Below are 19,654 nucleotides of genomic sequence, written 5' to 3' on the forward strand. Positions count from 1 at the left end.
TGCAAAATTCAAGTAGGAGAACAGTTCTCAGTGTACACACAGCATATAAATTTGAAGACCTTTCAGACAAAGTCAAAATAAGCTTTTAAAATTTTAAGAGTCAACATTTCAATTTATTTAGGACTATCAAAAACATACATGTGTCCCCTTACTAAAGTCACAGACTGATAATGTCCGGGACAAAATCCTGTAACTCCCAACTGTTCAAAGGCAAAAGAGAAATGTCACTAAATAACACTCTTGTGTACATGCAAATTTTATTTAGGTGATCAAGTCATCTTGGAAGACAACATACTGGCAGGCAACATATATTTAAGCTCCACCAATAACACACGACCATTAATCTCCTGGAGAATTTCACATAAAGCTGACAATTTTCGCTTCCACCAGCAATGCTTATTTACTAAATCCTGGACTAGACTTCAAGCTATCGTTTTGAAAAGAAAACAACTCATCTGCACAGCAAAGCACCATTTTGTCCTGGTTCTCTAGCAATGACTCTTGATCTTTGCACTGTCAAGTTTATCAGCCCACTAAAACAAACAAACAAACAGAGAGATAAATGGCAATCTCCCCAAAGCAGAAGCGGATCCCCAAGAGGCAGGACACAAACCCACACAGCGCAGCTTGCAGCCAGAAGCAGCGCACACACACAAGCACACTTCAGACAAACAAAGCAAATAACATTTGAACATTCTTGCCAAATGAGATTATGTGTTTGTGTACCTCCCTCTCACACATATGCAAAAACCCACACATTACACAGCAAATAATGCTCATAGAACAGAACAAAGACCCTTTGTTATTGTTCAATAAGGTTCTGCAAAATCCCCTTCTTTGTCTAAAACTGAATTAACAGTATTGCTAGAGCCTTAATAATTTAAACATACAAGGCTTGCAAAGACAGACTATGGGTTTCTTTTAGAGCAACTGGTAACATTAGAAAATGCAGATATGCTTTGAGAACAGAAGATCCTATTTACAAGCATCTTTATTCAGCAAATTAAAAAAAAGTAGCAAATATTGCAGCCATTCAAACACAGAACCTCTGAAAGGACACACTGCAGCTTAAGGCTTATCACATCCAGCTGTGTTTTAACAGAATCTCTTAGGGCTACCTTCCTCCCAAAGTGAAGTGCTAAATAACCAATAAAATTAAAAAGCCACCTTAAAGAAAAACAACTCAAAAATTTCCAAAAAAGCCAGCAAGTTGTCTCCCTGTTTTTAAACCCTAGAACCTTTAGAAGAATGCCAGTGTGAATGAAGGAAACATGGTAAAGGAAAATAATGCATCTTCATAGTTAGAACTGAACAAAGTATGACACTAAAAGGGATCATTCAGGTAGCACTCTAAGGAGGAACCTCTCCAGAAGCTGCCCTGACACACAACAGCATCCTTCTGCTGACAAGACATTCTCCTACCTGAAGCTTCATTTTTCAGCAGGAATGCACATGTGTGTCCTCAGTGAAGCTTTTCCTGGTTGCATGATTCCATTCTTCAGACTAAAGAGACAGAGGTTTAAGCAGAGCTGCAGTCTGCCCTACATTTGGCTGCAGAATAGAAAGAGTTGGTGCAGTACTTGCCTGGGCTTGTTTAAGTCGCTTAAACATAAATACTAGTGTAGCTTGAACTATACTAACTACTTCCTCCAGCTGATTACAGTGAAAAGAGCTTGTGATGAATAATGCATGAGAGCTCCTACGAACGTGCTCCATTCCTGGCAGCAGCTGATGTCCACCTCTCCCTGCTTCCCCAAACCAATCCTTAGCAGTTTTTGTGCTATGAAGCATAACAATTCTCCAAATATCAAAGAGCAAGGAGGATGACCCTTCCAGATCCATTTTCTTTCCTCATTAGTCAAGTAGAGCCAGCGAATTTCTTTTTTCTTTAGTAAAAGTACAGAGTTACAAGTCAAAGAAGGCACGATAAGCACAGAATCACATCTCTGGGACAACACAACTGGTAAATTCAGTTGCTTAGTAATTAATTTTTCTTAAGGGCTGTGATGCAAGAGAAGCTGTGTAAAGATGAACACTGAAGACAGCAAAAGAATGTGACAGACTAGAAAATAATACTGTACAAAGACGGTGGAAAAAAATGCTTACTGCAGCTGGCAAGTTCAGTTGACTGTTTACAGAAAAAAAAATTGTTCAGAAGAACTTAGGGGGTGGATTAATACGGGGGGAAAAGTTCACATGCTTATTCTCTTAAGCAAAAAATTTTGCTGTCAGTAAAATTTTTCAAGACAACTACAAAAATAATTTTCAGGTATTCCAAAGAGTGAACAAACAGAAGAGTAACTTGCAGGTAATTTATCTGCAAACACAGTTACTGCAATATGCAAATGTTACCTGTAGATTCAGGTCTATTTTTCAGAATTATTTTGTTTTGATTTTGTTGTTAGATACACATCACGTTATTTGGCATTTCTGTATCAGTTACCCACTGCAATCCGAGTGACACTGCTGTCCAAACACAACTGACAAGGCTGTCAAAAGCCATTAGTTTCCTGTACAGGAAATGTGGCTTGTCTGTCTCCCAAGCAACAAGAGGTAGGGCCAGAGGAAATGGCCTCAAATTGCACCAGAGGAGGTTTAGATTGGCTATTTGGACAAATTTCTTCACCAAAAGGCTTGTTAAGTGTTGGAACAGGCTGCCTAGGGAAGTGATTGAGTCACCATTCCTGGAGGTATTTAAAAGATGTAGTTGTAGTGCTCAGGGCTGTGCTTTAGCAGTAGACTTGGAAGTGTTAGGTTAATCACTAGACAATGATACTGAGGTCTTTTCCAGCCTAAATGATTCTATGATTTACAGCGAGAGAGTTCATACAGGTTCCTAAATTCTGAACCATTCAGAATGCTCTTCAGTTTGGGCATAACTTAATTCTCTAGACAGCTCTGAAATCACATGTCTCAGGTCACATCAAAATTAAGAGACAGCTCCTGCTTTCTACCTCCAATTCACACAAAAGGTGAGACAGAAAAGATGAAGATAACAGGGACTACAAACAGAAAGAGATATTCAAAATATTAGAGTCATCTGAAGCTCAGTTATGACTGCTTGTTACTTTGGAAGGACTCCTCTTTCACCTCTGCTAAAGGTGGTCCCTCCTACATGGATGAAAGCTTATAAACTTATAAAAGTTCTATCTCTCTAGTTGACATTATCCAGACAGTTACATTTATTGTTGTGCTTTCACTGTGATACCCTGTGACCTCAGGAATACACACCACAAGGCACAGGAGAGGATTTACCTTTTCATCAATTGCACTTTTTTTTACAGACCAACTCCATTTTTTACCCTCATCAGTTCTTGCCACATCCACTTTTAAACTGAAGTTTTCAGAGGATTACACCCCATTCAAAATGCAGTTTTACCACAAAGTTACATGGTACAAATCTGGAGGCAAAGATCACTGTGAAAATACTTAATTTCTCATGTTCTCCCCTCTTACTCAAGGTCAAGGACAACACCCTGAACTATACAGACCTTTTGTCTCATCCAACACAGCTGGTCCCATATCCTGTGCACTCAGTAACTTACTGTTTCTCCCTCCCCCCTCATAGAATACTCCTTTTAAAAAAGAAAAACTCCAATGCAAAATCATATCCATAAAAGCATTATCAGCTCATGGCTGATATAACGAAGGGTACAGAAACACTTCACTTACCAATAGAGATAAGCAAACCTCAAGGAGGCAAAATATCTTAACATTTAAAAACTGAGGCCTTAATGTCTTCCTTCAGGCTCCTCCATTACGATTTTAATGTTGGGAACCAAGAAGCTTCCAGAGAATTAGCAGGGCTTCCTACGGTGAGAAAGCCGGGGCTCTGCATAAATCCAGCCTTGCACGCCAGGTCAGCAATCAGGCTGCACACGACAGACACAGAACTACTTTATAGAGAGAGCTTCTGTCTCTGCAAAGAAAGTCAAAAGGGCTAAATCTTGTTAGCAAGCAAAACTTCTGCCTTAGCTGAACTTGGGCTGCTGTGGATTCACTACCCAGATGTTTTCTTTCATATCTGGAGGACAATGTTGAATTCTGAGAATTTTTTTTTCTAAGGTTTTAATTCTGAGGCTAATGGACATGAATTGCTGGAGGGGAGGGAGAAAAACATGCCATAAACATGTATTTCTAAGGCTTCTATACAGGGAAGCATGTTATCTAAGCTCGGTTAAAAATTCCACATAGCCCTTTGGATATTTATCCTCTTAGCATACTTCAGGAGGTTGGGTGAAAGGTTATAAAGGCTAGTTTCTAAATGCAAGAGGTGTAGTACTACCATTACAAAGAATTATGCAAACTCGACAAGCTGGAAGAGAAATACATGTAATTACGTTCTGCACCAGTGTTACGCCAGTGAACTCTCAGCAGAACTACATGTGCATGTGGCCCACAGTACTGCCCCCATGACACCAGGTGTTACATGTAAGTTTCTGGGAGAAGCAAAGCAGAACATAAACAGATGAGCATGACAGTAATTAAACACATTTTATTATTGCATTATTATTATTATACCATTTCTTAGACCATTCTCTCCGCTGCATATTCAACTTAAATGTAACAAGATAATTAAAGCCTATCTGCCTTCTAAAGAGAGTGCTTCACAAGGATTTAACTGAAAAAAAAAAGGTGTTTTCCTAAGTTTTTAAAGAATAATGAGCTCAACCAGTTTTTGAATTCATCCATTCATTTGACATCATGGGAATTACACTAAAAACCTGGTCCATTTATAGACACCCACAACTACATAAAACCTCCAGTTTCTATGTATCAGAGCTTCAGGAAAAAAAACCCATTGGAAACAAGAGTACTGAAAGTCTAAAGTCATGTGGCAAACAACTTTGAAGTGACTTGAGTTCACAGATTTTTTTAAAGGGACATGCGACATTTGACTACTTAGAGTTAACATACTCTTGAGTCTTGCATCCCAAAATAAAGCAAGCTGTTGCTTGTGTTTTTTCCTCAAATACTGAATATTTTCAAATACTGCAATCTAAACAATGTGTTAAGTCTTTATGTTTGTGAAGCTAAAAAGAGCAGTTTAAAAATTAAAGGCATTCAGCTGAACATCTTTATATTTCATTTAATATGAGCAACATTTTGTAGTATTCTCCTGCAAGCCTGAATAATCATGTTGCCAGTGTGAAAGGAAGAGATGCAGGAAAGGTCTCACCACAGCAAGAACAGTGCTTAGCAAAATAATATTTCATTCATGTACACTTATTAGGTGAAACTTGAAAAAATTAGTGTAGAGTAAATTCACAGACATATCACTTCATTACATGCTTATGCTAGGGGCCAAGCTGAATCATTTTAGTTAAGTATTTAGCTACTGGCTGGCCAGTTAATTTTACAGTCAAATTCTGTACAGTCTATTTAGTTTCTCCCATTTTTAAATAACTGCAACCTCCTGGGGAAATTCTCTACTAGACCATCTGCTCATTTCCTTTAAATCCTCCTTTCAGACCTTACACAAATTTCTAAGCTGCCAATCAGAACATCTTTGATGTGCGGGTGAACAAAACCCCAACTATTCTGAATTAAAACCGGCAGTACAAAGAGATTAGTTATCCCTGATCAGTAAAATAACAGCAGCAAAGCGGGTCACTTCCCCACAGCACACCTCAGGCAGCAGATACACTCTTAGTGGATGAGCACTTACAGTCCTTCCCTGGCCACAGGACAGTCAGGGGCAATTCACCTCACATTTTCAGCTTGTTCTTCTCTCTGGAGCTTCTGTGTGCCCAAGCACCTTGTTTGCTAACATCTCAGTTGGTACTGCCCAGGAACAGCTGATGTGATGGATGTTTCCCAGGCCTAAGCTCAAAGGAGGGTTGAGGGAAGGGAGAACCAACTTGAGTGGCAAAAAGTGTAATGGGAAAAGATGGCTTAAGGAGATGTTAAATACCAGGCAGTGTTTCCTGTCTGTGCATTCCCATAATCATGCTTGTGCAAGCACTGCTCTGCTCTCCTCTGGCTTGTGAAACACTGCAGGCTATGCAGATCCAGTGATACACCAGCCATTTTCCAAACAAACAGGGCTGAAGGGAGTTTCAGCAATCAGGAATACTCTGAACATGCTAATGGACTTTGATCCGGCAGATGTTTCTCCAAGTGCACGTGAATTTCATAAAAAAGTAGTGAAGATTTTATAGCCACTTTTAATTAAATTAGTGCCAGTCTCCAAACTGTACCAAGTGTTAACAAATTCCACTTAAGCCACTCTTCTAACCTGTGCTTCTATGGAAAAGGCAGAAAGACAGCAGTACTTGTTGGTAGGAGCTGAATTTTGTTGATGCCTGTGTCTAACTCAAATACTGCACCAAGCAATTCACAATGCTGCAAGGCAATTAAGAGCTGCTTATCCAATACTGTGGGTGTTACTAATGCAACTGGAGAGGGTTATAACTGTAGGACCTGAAGAATTTTTCAGAAAAGCATTAGAAGGCTGACTACAGAAAAAACAAAAACCCACCAACAATCCAAATCCACAAAAACCAATTCAGACTATCAAAAACTATTCCCCCCACATCTACATTTTTGGCTCTTTATTTTGCTTTTTGGCCACCTAAAATAGAACTGAGTTCAGACCAGTACACTGCACAGGTTCTCCCCAACAAAAACTGCAAGGCCGGAACTAGTTAAGTCACTTCCATGAACATTTGAGAAATCTAGGAGAAAAAAAGTAAAAACCAGAACTTTGCTATGAAGAGGAACTGTATGAGCTTCCTCAAATGTTTCTCAAAAAAAAATCGCCAAACAATAACGAAAAACCACCCAAAAAAACTCACCCCAAAAAACAACCCATCAGATTGAAAAATCACAACAGCTAAAACCTACCCAAATATGCAAGAAGAATTCACCAGAAGGAAGACAACAGACATAGGGTCAAGGCTCTGCATTAAACACCCCCAAAAATTCTGGTTATAAACCCAAACATGAGATTTAGGTAATTCTTTCCTAATGACTTCACTGAAAACCAGAAAGGCTATAAAATGGGTTGATCTCATCTGCCTTCCTTCACTCTGCAATCCAGAGACTTGAGTGTGCTTCAGGCTTACTACAGGTAGGCAAAGAGAAGTCAGTGTTAAAAAAAGAACTTTAACAACGTCCTTCTTGTGTTCCAGTTGGGTACCCCTCCATCATTCTTGGAACAGATAGCACAGGAGAACCAGAGCTTGCCACGAGTTCCTGGTGGGGTATGTGTGAGCAGTGAGACCACAGGGAACATCATCTTAAAGAAGATAAACATGAGAGTACATTTCAAAGAGGGTGAGAGGAAAGATACCTGGGTTTTACTGGATGAGGTGCTGTGGGATGGCACTTTTAAAGTTGTTCCTTTAAATAAGCAGCTGTTGCACCAGAGACAGGTCAAAGAGAAGCCTTTAAGGAATTGCTGGGCTATAGTAGTTATTATTTATCTTCTAGATGTTCACAGGTGGGCTTGTGTTACAAAGGCCTGACTGAAATTAACCAAGCTGCTAAAATATTTAGACCTAGATATCAGAACCCTTGAAAGCAAATATTTGAATCTGGAGATCTAGCACAATCTATACATGCTCCTGATCACTCTTGGGGGCAGCGTGAGGACTCCTGGCAGTTTGGAAGCAGAGCAGCAGGGCTGGACAGAGGCTAAAACTGGGAATGCTATCAGGAGATAAGCAGCTGCCACCAGTCATGCTCAGCATGGGACTGCAGGCAATTGAAAATCCTCATAAATCTAGGAACAGCAGTGCTCTTTGTTGCATCTACATTCAAGAAGAAATAGAGGTTTATAGGTAAGGGGAAAAACCCCAGGATTAAACAGTCTGGCATGAACATGGTGCAGCTGGAACTGAAGCTCTGAGGGGACAGCACAGCCCAGACATACAGGTTGTCTCTCCTTCTCCCCCACCTGCATTCATGGGAAAGGCCCAGCTTCCCATGGAAACTGCAAGGTCCTATACACTTCAGTCGCTTCATTCTAGTAACAATTAAAATGCATCCTTCAGAATGGCATTAGTTATTCAGGCTCCAAAACACACAGAACAAACGCTGTAAATGAAACTCTCATACCTGGGCACATTACCCACTCTTGAAATTCTCCCCACCAACCCTTGCAGAAGAAACATTCCTTAGAGCAGCTGTGCTCAGGATGTGACTGGGAGGAAGAGCTACCTTACTGCAATCAGGCTCACCCCATCTGTTGGGTGGGGCTTTCTTGCCAGTCTGTTGTCTCCTATTAACACTTTCCTCAAGGTCTGGTTTAGCTCAGTAGAACTCCCACCTTTACTATGTCTGACATAGTGGAGTGTTTCTTTCTATTTCTCTTCTCAAATGTTTCCATCTAAAAATGGAACAAATGATACTGATATAAACATGTTCCATGGTGAAGATCTGACTGATGACAGATTTGATGTTGTCCTTATCAAGTGAAGACATCCCTGTTGTTTTCACAAGATTGGTGCTAAGCTAGGAATCAGTCAATATTTACAATAATAATATGGAAATTAATTAAAAAAACAACATTGGAAACTCTCTGCCAGTTATATTTACAGGTGACACAAATCTTAGCAGGCTGATGAAGCTTACAGACACTTCACAGATACACAGCATGTGAAACTTATCTGGGGGAAAAACCCACAGTACTAAAATTGCCTTTTATTTTCAATGAAGTTACACAGGCTGTGATTGCAAATTATGTGGGTTTCAGCTTACAAAGCAGAAATACAGCAGAGGATTAGATGTAGAAAGCTGCAGAGAAGTGACAAGTGAAAATGAGAACCTGAATGGGGTTTGAGGGCAGGATCAATGACATTCACCCTTGCATTAGAGCAAGCAGAGTTTTCAGTTTTCCCTCTGAACTGGCAAGGTAGCATTGGAGAACAGAGAGAACAAAAATTGGAAAGCCACTGAAACCCTACCAGCAAGAGCAGCACAGCATGCCCTATAATTAAGACACTTGCTTTTCCAGCGTCCCAATCTTTACTTTCAAACAGGACAAGAGGGGCCACAAAAGGATATCTTTCCATCCCTCATTGCCCCTGTCCCAGTTACAATGCTGAAGGAAACACCCTGTTGGGTGAGACTCCAGAATTTTATCGGTAAGTTTTTAGATAAAGTGAATGACCTCACTTGTTTCCAACACACAGGTCGAAAAGCAGAATTTGAGAGACTGTTTCAATTACTCAAGCAGGTTGTTAGCAACTAGCAGGCAAAGCACTTCCGTGCACTGTGATGGTGGCTGGCACGGATACAAACTACAAACTAAGACAGAGCTTTACCCTTCATCTTCAAATCAAGGCTGGAAGCTAAAGCACCACTTCCAAATACCACGAGTTACAGGTTCAACATACAGGGGTAGCTACACACAACATAACACAGGTAGTTCCAAGTCAGATGTGGCCACCCCTGCTGGCCTTCAGTGTCACAAACTTCAAAGGAATCATTAAAATAAAACAAGCCATTTTCAACCACATTGGTGGGAAACTGTTTTGGGAGTGGGATGTGCTACTTTTATGCAGCAGCTGTGCTTCACTTCTCCCAGATATCCCAACCATGGAGCATGAAAACAGAAACCCTTCTATTTAGGGGGTCACTACCACAAATCTGCTGTGGATTTTTCAGTAACTCCAGTGTCTCTGGAGTACCTGAAGCTTGTTAGCAGCCAAAGAGAACCTCACATTCCAGTATTTCATGCAGAACAAAGTTGCTTAACTTGTTAAGTTAACCAGCTCAGAGAAATTAAGATGCAAAAATTAGCAAATGTTTCACTTCATTGCATACAAGGCTGCCTTGCAATCTTTATGCAAATAATGTGCTTTCAGCCATCTGGGTAACAGTAAACATACCTAAGAATACTGGAGGGAAACCAAGCCCAAACAACTCTTTTGTATTCTCTGGGATCAATCAAAAGTTTTCACTGTTATTATGACTAAAAACTGAAGCCAGAAAGCCTCTGTCTGAGGCAAACACACTTGTTTCAACCTGAACAACTTATTAATCACCTCCTCTTGCATTTACTGCTTGGGAATATTACTAGAAATAGGCAGGCAGATGATTGCCAGGAGAAACTTCACAATTGACACGGTGTTTGTGCATCTAATCACAGCTGGCTAAAACACTTCTGATTTTGCAATTTTCCATCCAGCAAAAGCTATCAATGTGTTACAAGGCTTCTCCTTCACCATTTTACAGGAAAAATAAGTCAATTGATTAGATGATATTAAAAACCACCAAGATCAGCCTCTTTTAAACTTAAAACATCTTTCAGCTACTTTCTCTAAATTATAGGAAAAGGATCATCTCATACTTCTTAAAATAAGATGCAAGCTTATTACTAAAAATGTTCTAATGTTAAAAAGACACCAAAAATTGCTTCCACACTCATAGAATCTGAGTATATGAATATCTGTGCTAAACACACCCACTTCCAATTACTCTACAATGTGTGTGCAAAGCAGTTGGTGACACAGCCCCAGGTTCCTGCCTCCAGGAACACCTGAAATGCTGCACCCTTAAAGAACATGGTGAAAACATGCAGTGCTCACTTAGCACAGGGGTGAAGTCAAATGCTGCAGACACAAGGACAATCCTCTCCCTGACACTAACAGCTACCTGTAGTCCAGGTGCACAAGGAATCAGATGTGGTCTACATTCAAGCAAATGAAAAAATTATAAAATTTTACTAATTTTCATCAACATCAAAGTAGTGCTTATTTACAGGAAGAGAGGATTGGATTGTAAATAAACTTAAACCTTTACAAATAGGTGATTCTGCTCCTTCCTTTGTTTTTTGAATTCAATTCTTGACTCCTAAAAAATGAAATTCTGAATTTCAACCACTGACCTCACAGAATACACATACGGGCTTGCTCAGTAATAAAAGTATGCTTTGACTTGTGGCTGTCATGTAAAAATCTCTAAGAAATTTCCTAAATTCCTCTCTTCTGCCAGAGAGAAATGTTTAGTAGCAGATAAGAGACCATCACTTCTGGGACCAAGAGAAGCTAAATGAATCCCAAGGGTGGATTTTGTTTCTAGGTGTGAGGAGTATTGACTCAGAGGGTTGTACTCCTAAGAGCTTAGATATCACCAAAGCAGGGAGGAGCAATTTCTGAAGAACAACTTCCCCTGCCCCTATCAAGAATTATTCATATATGGCATAAAGGCCAAGTAGAATTAGCTAAGTTCAAGGTGCAAATCTAAGCCTATATATAATTTTGCTGAAGTGTTAACTATAAACCACTGGGGTGCAGGGTTTAAGGGGAATCAGCAGTTTAAAATTAGACACAGTTTTAAAACTCCCCGAGGTTCAAGTACATTAAGGGTACTACACCATACCTCCCTGGCACGATCGTTAGTCTTCCTTCTTCTCTTAAAACAACCCAAAACAAAACACCTTAAAAAACACAAAACCCAACCTACTTTATTTTACCAGGCAAAGAAACACATCTGTCTAAAAGATCAAATCAACAAAGTCATTCATTATGCATCAATGCATGAGGCAAAACATCCTACAGGAGGAAAAACCATCTGTACTTCTGGGGTGTCTCATTTACAGAAATTACATTTAATAAACAATGAACTTTAAAAATGGATATGCAGGAATCTTACAGCCTCACTTGAAAGAAACAGTATAGCCAATGGATGATGAAAATCAATGCACACTACGATCAAGTCTCGACTAATGTCTTTGTGGAGCTGAGGTGACTTCAGCAACACAGGTGTTTATATACACATATACATCACTGTGGGATCATGACTGACACACACATCTCATTAGAAGGCAAACAAACAAGTATGCTTCTGCCAGGGAAGAAAAAAAAAAACCTCCAAAGTCACAAGCTCACATCCAAGGCTCCCTTTATGGAAAGTTGTTGCACATTAACATACACCAGAAACATTAACAGACCTGCAGAACACCACTGAAGCATACATGACTATCATGTAATTAAACAGCATCAGCACTTCTTTTAGAATACAATATTTTTTGAAGAATGACTCTCAGCTTACTTAAGTGAGCTGCTAATAAAAGCCAGACAGATTTTGTTAATATCGGAGAGGTGGTTTACAATACAGGTTAATGCAACTGCTAGAGATCATAATCATTAACTCTAAGTTTCTGGTCTTGAGACATCAAAATAAGGAGTTCCCATGCAATAAGCAAAGTCAAAACAGAAATTGTATACACATGGGTGATTATAAGCACACTGCAAAATCTGAAACTGACAAAGCTTCTTCTCTGAAGAATCACTACCTAAAACTCTGCTGCTGTTCTACCGCTGTTAGTTTTCATAATGTTTACTGAATTTTTAAAATAAAATAGGTTTTCTCCTCTTTTCCCTCAAAATCCTTTCAGAAACCACTTCCCACACTTTTCCTTTTGTAATTCATCCCCACTCAGCAGCCATCTGCTCCTTTCCTCACACACACACACACACACACTGTACACACTCCAAAACAAACAAAATGCAGAATCAAATGGCGTGATCTGACTTTTTTGTTAGGACTGCTCAAGCAGAAGCAGCTCCCTCCCATCCCATCCCATCCCATCCCATCCCATCCCATCCCATCCCATCCCATCCCATCCCATCCCATCCCTCCCACTTCCTGCCTCCTCTCTTCCCCCTTCATCGGGGTTTGCTGGGAAGCAGCATGTGCCAGCTTCCAGCAGTAGGGCTTGAGAGGACCAGCTTCTCATCCTGCACCCAAGCACAGTTTCAGAAGAAATTCAGGAAAGTCACAACATTTTGCACATTCACGCTGATCACCGCCAGGAGGAAGAGCCCTCTGCTCTCCACACACCCCATGCCCACCACGCTCTGCAGCAGAGCTTTGGGCCATCAGCACAAGTGTCTGCAGACTGGGACTCTGGCAAAGCAGACAGCTCAAAGGCCCTAGTGACAAAGGCTTCCAGCTGCTCAGCTTTTATCCATACAAGGCTAGTCAGCAGTGCCAGCCCTCTTTCACAGATAAGAGTCAGGATAGCACAAGAACCCAAAGGATTTGCCCAGGGCCATCTAAGCAGTGTGGTAAGACAAAAACAAAAGCCAAATTACAGACCTGGCTTCATTCAGGCCTGGCTTCACTCTGTGTGCTTCTTGACAGTTTTCCAGGTACCAACACCAAAGGCAAGGCAAGTCATGCTCTTGCCAGGAATACGTGGGACAGTAGAAGAAAGCCCTTAAGCTGGCAAGAGGCATTAAGAGTGGAAAGTGTAACTTGTTCTGAGAAATGCTTTATGGTCCACTGACAAACACACCAAGTAAAAACCAAGATTTGAATTGTCAGGAAAGGTCTTCAGTTTCCACCCACCGTGAGCCTACGCTTATAAGAAGTACAGCAGGAGAGGTACATTCTGCTTCTCACAGAAGAGATAAAGAATACTCAGACAAAAATCCTTCCACAGTTAGCCAGTCTCAATACAAAGCAAACTTCAGAAAGGAAAAATGCCAGGCCCCATGTTAATATATGACATAACTACACATAAACACACAAATCACAGTACAAAAAAAAAAAAAAAAAAAAGGGGTAAAATTTGCAAAGGATTTAGAGCCTGTCTGCTTAATGAATGATTTAGTTTAATGGGCAAGCAAAACCAAATACACCCACAAAGAGCCTAGCAAAGCCTGAGTATCTGGACCAAATTCAGCCACTCAGAGACAAAAAAAGTCTCTGAGTGGCTCAAAGTCCAAAAAAAGTGAATGGAGAAAGAGTGCTTCTGGACCTTAAAAACAGCTAAGTGTCACTCTAGATTCAACAACATAAAGCACACACTTTTACGTTGAGAATACTGATCTATGACTACAAACTCTTGCAAATGCATCAATTGCCTTTTTCCCCCTAAGTCCTGCTTTTCCAGTAAGATGTGTCTTGTTTGAATCAATAGGCCATAGTGCCTTTCCTATTACAGCATGTAGGAGATCATTACAAAGGCAGAATAACTTAATGAAGATGCATCACAATGTGCTTCTCTCACCATAATTTCATCCAGACAAATTAGGCACTCAGCATCTTCCAGATGACAGCTTTGAGAAGCACTTGGAGATGTCAGAGACAATCACAGCATCTCTGCTGAGCGTGTAGCAGCCAGTAATACTAAACAGCACTTAGAAAACAAGAGAAGCAGCCAGAAGGGAGTTTCAGCTGATCAACTGGAATCAGCAAGTTTAAATCTGATTAGAACATTGATCTGCATCTGTGATAAATGCTGTGTGATCTTTGATGACAACTCAGTATTGATTTCCAGGTTGAGGCTATTGAGAAGAAACAGTACTGCACCCAAAAATGACCTGCACCAACATCTCACGATCTCTCATTCCGTCACTGATCCCACCCATCCCTGATCTGCTTATGAGATCTGCAGAGATCACAGCACCGGAGGCCATGGCTGGTGCACATTTTTAGAAGAGTGGTGAAAAGCCATTGCTGAGGCTGAGCCATTCACTCACTGCAGTAACAACACATAGTAGGCATCAGTCTGCTTCAGCGAGGAAGGAAGAAAGTCCTCAACAAGACAATGCTATAAGGTAACAAATGCAGAACAACACCTCAATCACATGCCAACATAGTTTCCTTGTTTCCCATCAAATCCTGAGATTGCTTTTGCATGCACAGGGAAACACTGCTGCCAGCACACTGCCCACCAAAAAGGGAAGGGAGTTGTAGCTTCTCACACACAATAGAGGAACACTCCCTTAAATCAGGTAAGCATGAAGCTATTCTTCGTGAAGGCTAAGTAAGAAGCTAATGATGGTTATTAATAGCCTTTAAAGCTATCAGTTCATCTGAGTTAAATGCAAGAGTAATAATCCCTTTATGACCTTCCTTATTTTACTGGGGAAATGGACAAAGTTTCAAGAAATACTACTGCTAATCTCAGATTTCAACTATTTTAAATGTTGAAAATTACATTAACCTGAATCTATCAGGCTCTTATGCATACATATCACTGAGGACATAGACCACGTATGGTAGGCAAAAGCCTTTCCTCCTAATACTTCTTCAAATCAAAAGGATTTTTGCCACAGTCTTCCACAGGTACTGAGTCTACATTTTAATCTGCCATGAAGGATGCCTAGGTATTATTCATCACTCAATATGAGAAACTGGATTGTAATGATAAAGGTGGTAAGGATTTCTTGCTCTTCTTCACTTAGTCACAAAACAATAGTCCAGAAAATTTCCTCTTGTAGCAAGAAAAACTAGGATAAAACCAAGCTTTAATGTGAAATACAAGAGCTACATCTTGACCAGAAGCATAGAAGAGAAGAAACAGTAAGAAATCTGTACTGTTCAGATTGAGAATTCTTCCTCTGCAGCTCTACAACAAATGCAGATAACTAACCACATCCACAATCACAAAAAAATAGCAGAATATAAAGCATGTTCTGTGAAATAGGAAAACAGGCACCTTGGTCCTTAATTTCTGCTGCTGTGCTTCTTGAGCCTTTCCTCCAAAGGACTTCCTACAATACAGGATGTAGGTACCAACAAGCCAAAGTTCTGGTTTGAAATAGCAAAAATGAAAGCAAGACAAAATTTCATTTGCTAGATGACACTCTACCTTTATTCACCCTGGCTTTAGACACAGCTTGTAAATAAACAGAAGAGATATGTACATAAGTCTGCTCAATCTATAACGTGCACACCTGGAAATGCACTTGGCCTAAGAAACTCAGTACTACAAAGCAAACCTACATATTTATCTATTTTACCTAAATATTTATCATATTTAACGGTACTATTGGTTTTGATTGTGGTTTGATTTTGTTCAGATTGTCAAGCGGCTTTGTACAACTCAAAATATTCTAAGACCACCATGTACACATTTGTTTGAGTAGCTTACTTTTCCTGCACGGAAAAAGTAAGAAATTTACTATTCTTATTGCATAATAAAGGTAAGGTAAGAAAATCATGGTACTTGAATCTAACTGTGAAATGTTGCATGTTTTTCTCAAAAACTATTGTATGCTTTTGCAGGCATAAGAACTGTGTCTAGGCCAACCACAGCATAAAGAAATAACTGTGACCTATGTCGTCTAATGGGAACTTATGCAACTGAAATATGAAAGTATTGAAGTAACATGACTTTGTACTGAAACACCTTCTTAGTTTCACCTAATATCAATCTCTTGTACAGTAGATGTTACCTAGGGCACAACAACTACCTGAAACTGCTCAGCAGATTTGCCCAACACAGCATCATGTTCAACTGCATTGCTGCTCTTTATCTTAGAGTTGCTATCTCAACAGAAAACAGGATTTTGAAACTAAAAACTAATTTAAAATATGGCAAGGATAATCTAGAAATTCTTTTTCTCTTGCATCCCATCTCCCCTTTACTATATTCTTTAAATATGAGCAAAAATCAGTCTTGTCCATTGCATCTTGACTGCATCTAAGAGTTAACAGGGACTCTGACTATAAAGTCAGAACATCCTAACTGATGCAAAATGAAAATTTAGCTGGTGTTCTGTTTCTAATGCGCCAAGGCTTGAAAATATAACTGCAACCCAGCAAGGGGTACAATAATCAACATTTCAACTAGTTATCATGAAGGAAACACAGGATATTTGTTAACACCAAAGTCACTCTGCTGGAAATGAAAAATATGTTTAGAAGAAGAGTTGAGACTCTCACTTCTGAGCCCACTGTGTGGTTAGAGGCACAAATTATACTGATCTGCCTCCTAATCTCCAGAGCAGGGTAGTAAATTCACAGCACTGCCCTGCATTTGATGAAGGAGCTGCTTCACTCTCAGCATATACAATTACTGCATGGGAGAGCACCAAAGGGAGGAAACAGCAGAGCCCTCTTATCCAGGGAGCTGCCCAGACAGTAACTGTACATGGCAGGTGGGAAGTGACAAATAACAGCAGACTCCTGAGACAAGGTGCTTCATGGATTTAGAGCATCTCCTCTATCATAGTAACTTCTTGCCTAGTTCTGGCAACCAAAGACAGCAGTGTGCCAGCCTAATTAATTGCTGGTTTAAGAATCTGAAGGACTAGAATCCATTTTAATATGTTATTAAGAAAAATACTCAAAAAAGCCAATATCAGGACAATTTATTTCTTCTGGTGACTTTGATAGATGCAATCTGGACAGCTGACAGGTGAGAAGGGGCACCAGGGCAAATTATCCAAACACATCATAAATTCCTCTTTTACCCTACTCAAAGTACGTGTTGGTGAATCCCTTTCTATAACATGGCAGTGCCTTTCTAGTCCCATATACATAAGCTACAACCTATCTGTAATCAGAACCACTCTAGGTCTTCTCAGAGTTAACCACTGCTGAGCAGTCCACAAAGCAAGCCCTGCAGCTGTACCATAACATGAATGATCTCCTGACGTCATTTTATGTTACAGCTAAAAATCCACAAAGACATTTCTGTGGAACTGACAGATAATATAAGATCAATGCAGTACAGTGCACAGTCAAGCACAGTGCACATTAAGGTTTTTGGGCTGGATCTGCAGGCACAGCCCAGATAAATAAGGTTGACATGTGAAGACTAGACATAGTCTAGTCTTCTTCACATGCTATTACAAACTGTTAAGTAGTGTATTGAATGGGTTTTACTTATAATCAGTAGATACTACAGATATTTTTGCATTAGCACCACAGCAAGACCTCACACACACAGTCCCAAATTAAGAATACAAATCATATTGCATAAAGCAGTACAGTATGTATACATATGGGTGTATACAGCCTTCCTTGTGATATTCTAGTCACTTTGAAATACAGCACAGCTACTACATGCTACCAAGAATAAAAGCAGGATGCATAACTACATATAGGGGTTCACATTCCACATAATTTTTCTTTAAATACACCTGTAACAGCTTCTACAATAATGGTATTAGAACCATCATCCCAATCCCTATCAGCTTTGAATTCTTACACAAAATAGACAGCTGTAGCTTGCATTTTGCAGAAGTTACTCAACAACAACCTCTGAATTTTGCAGTCAACTGCTTTAAAATAGCAAACACAAAAATAAGAAGATAATTTGGTAGCATTTGTCCTCACTAAAAGCAGCAGTAATGCAAGGAGTTGGGGCTTTGGAATAGAATCAGGTCTGATTTGGTAACCCCTGTAATTTTATACTTAGATAACTTCCAGTGAAAATCAAGCATATCTGACAGTACCTGTTCCTCTTTTTCTTTGGTCTTGCTCCTGGAGACTCTGGAAGAGGTAACATCCTGAGCTGGAATGACAGAGATTTGATGCAGTGGCATGTTCATCACACCGCCTTGTTTGGTCCTATCATTTACAGGAAGGAGGCTTGAACGCAGTGCTCATTCTGTGCCATTATAAGGCCTTGTAACTAAAAAATAAAAATATTAGATGATGTTAAAGTAGCTTGAAATGCAGTAATTTCTAAACCAAAGCTATGCCATCCACTGGATCAAGACATATGTCTTATTTTCTCTGGATTCTGGTGCACTTGCTGGGTGAGAAGAGACACAGAAATTTTAAAGAATTTTAACTAGACAGGTCAGAGCACAATTAATGCAAAATGAACAAATAAATTCTCAACCAGTTCTGAAAGCATTCTAAGAGCAGAACTAGAGGGCAGGGATCATGCTTGAGTTTGCTTGGATAAGGAGAACAAGGAAGAGCAGCTCTCCAAGCTGAGCACTCTACCTGGACATGCAGGGAATAAAGCTCATACAGGTGGAGCTTCCTAAAGTGCCAACCCCCCTTACTGAGTCAAATTGCCTCAGGAGTCACCCTAAAAAAAAGTGAATGCTGCAGATTTGGCTAAAAACAGACAATAGCCTGTATTTGGCTCTTATCATTCATATAAACCTGTACCAGTTGAAAGATGTATCACATGAGCTGTTCCTTTCCTAAGACTATTAGGGATTAATACAATCAAAATCCCTCATGAGGGATTGTGAATTCACTGGATGGACTATGCACACTTCATCCTTCCTCTACTAATGTAACAGGGAAGCATTACACATAGGAAAGATAGTGATAGACATAAATTAGCCAAAATTGGCAATGAAAGGCAGGCATAATTAACCGTACCTTTTATTGGATTAGTGAAGTTACAATAAATAAAAAGCTTTTTGAAACATGTAATATCATGGAGTGTTTATTTGGAATGTAACTTGCCATAAATGAAACATTATCAATTGTGTTTAAAGAACAGATTAGAAAGGAATTAACACAGCAGAGACTATATTAAACAGGGTAACTGAATGATGCACTGTTCTTCTGTTTCCATAACATACCAACTTTTTGTTTGTCTTTTTGAATCTGAAAAAGCTGAAAACAGAGAACAGATAAATGCCCTATGTATTACGTTGTTTAATAATTTGGAAGTAGTATATCTTAGCACTTAGTGCATACCCTTAATTTATACTGCACACATTTTTTATTTAACATTTAATTGGAAGTTTTGAAGATAGAACCAGACCATTCTGCATATTTAGTGGAATTAAAAAGCTAAAAAGCTTGGCTTATTTCCACTACACTTCACAGGAATACTGCAGTTGTGTAAAATGAAAACAGGATTAACTATTTTGATTTGTTTTGATTAAACAATAGGAAAACAAAATAAGTTCCAAGGCACTTTATATATGGACAATGACAGTTCACTACCCTCTTTTTACTGGGGGGGAAAGAATTATCAAAGGTTGTAGAG

General features: G+C 39.6%; 1 protein-coding gene across 4 annotated transcripts in view; it reads right to left on the reverse strand.

The window, feature by feature from the left end:
* The window catches only part of MARCHF8 (membrane associated ring-CH-type finger 8), an 88,358-nt gene that overhangs the window by 48,282 nt on the left and 20,422 nt on the right, over nt 1-19,654 (reverse strand). For all 4 annotated transcript variants that reach the window (XM_072931055.1, XM_030275989.4, XM_030275991.4 and 1 more), the window contains exon 2: nt 18,147-18,325. In XM_072931055.1, the coding sequence (XP_072787156.1) occupies nt 18,147-18,242 (96 nt within the window). In that variant the 5' untranslated portion in view covers nt 18,243-18,325. The remainder of the gene's footprint in view (nt 1-18,146; nt 18,326-19,654) is intronic.

This window comes from Taeniopygia guttata, chromosome 6 (assembly GCF_048771995.1).
Source record: "Taeniopygia guttata chromosome 6, bTaeGut7.mat, whole genome shotgun sequence".
Classification (NCBI taxonomy): Eukaryota; Metazoa; Chordata; class Aves; order Passeriformes; family Estrildidae; genus Taeniopygia; species Taeniopygia guttata.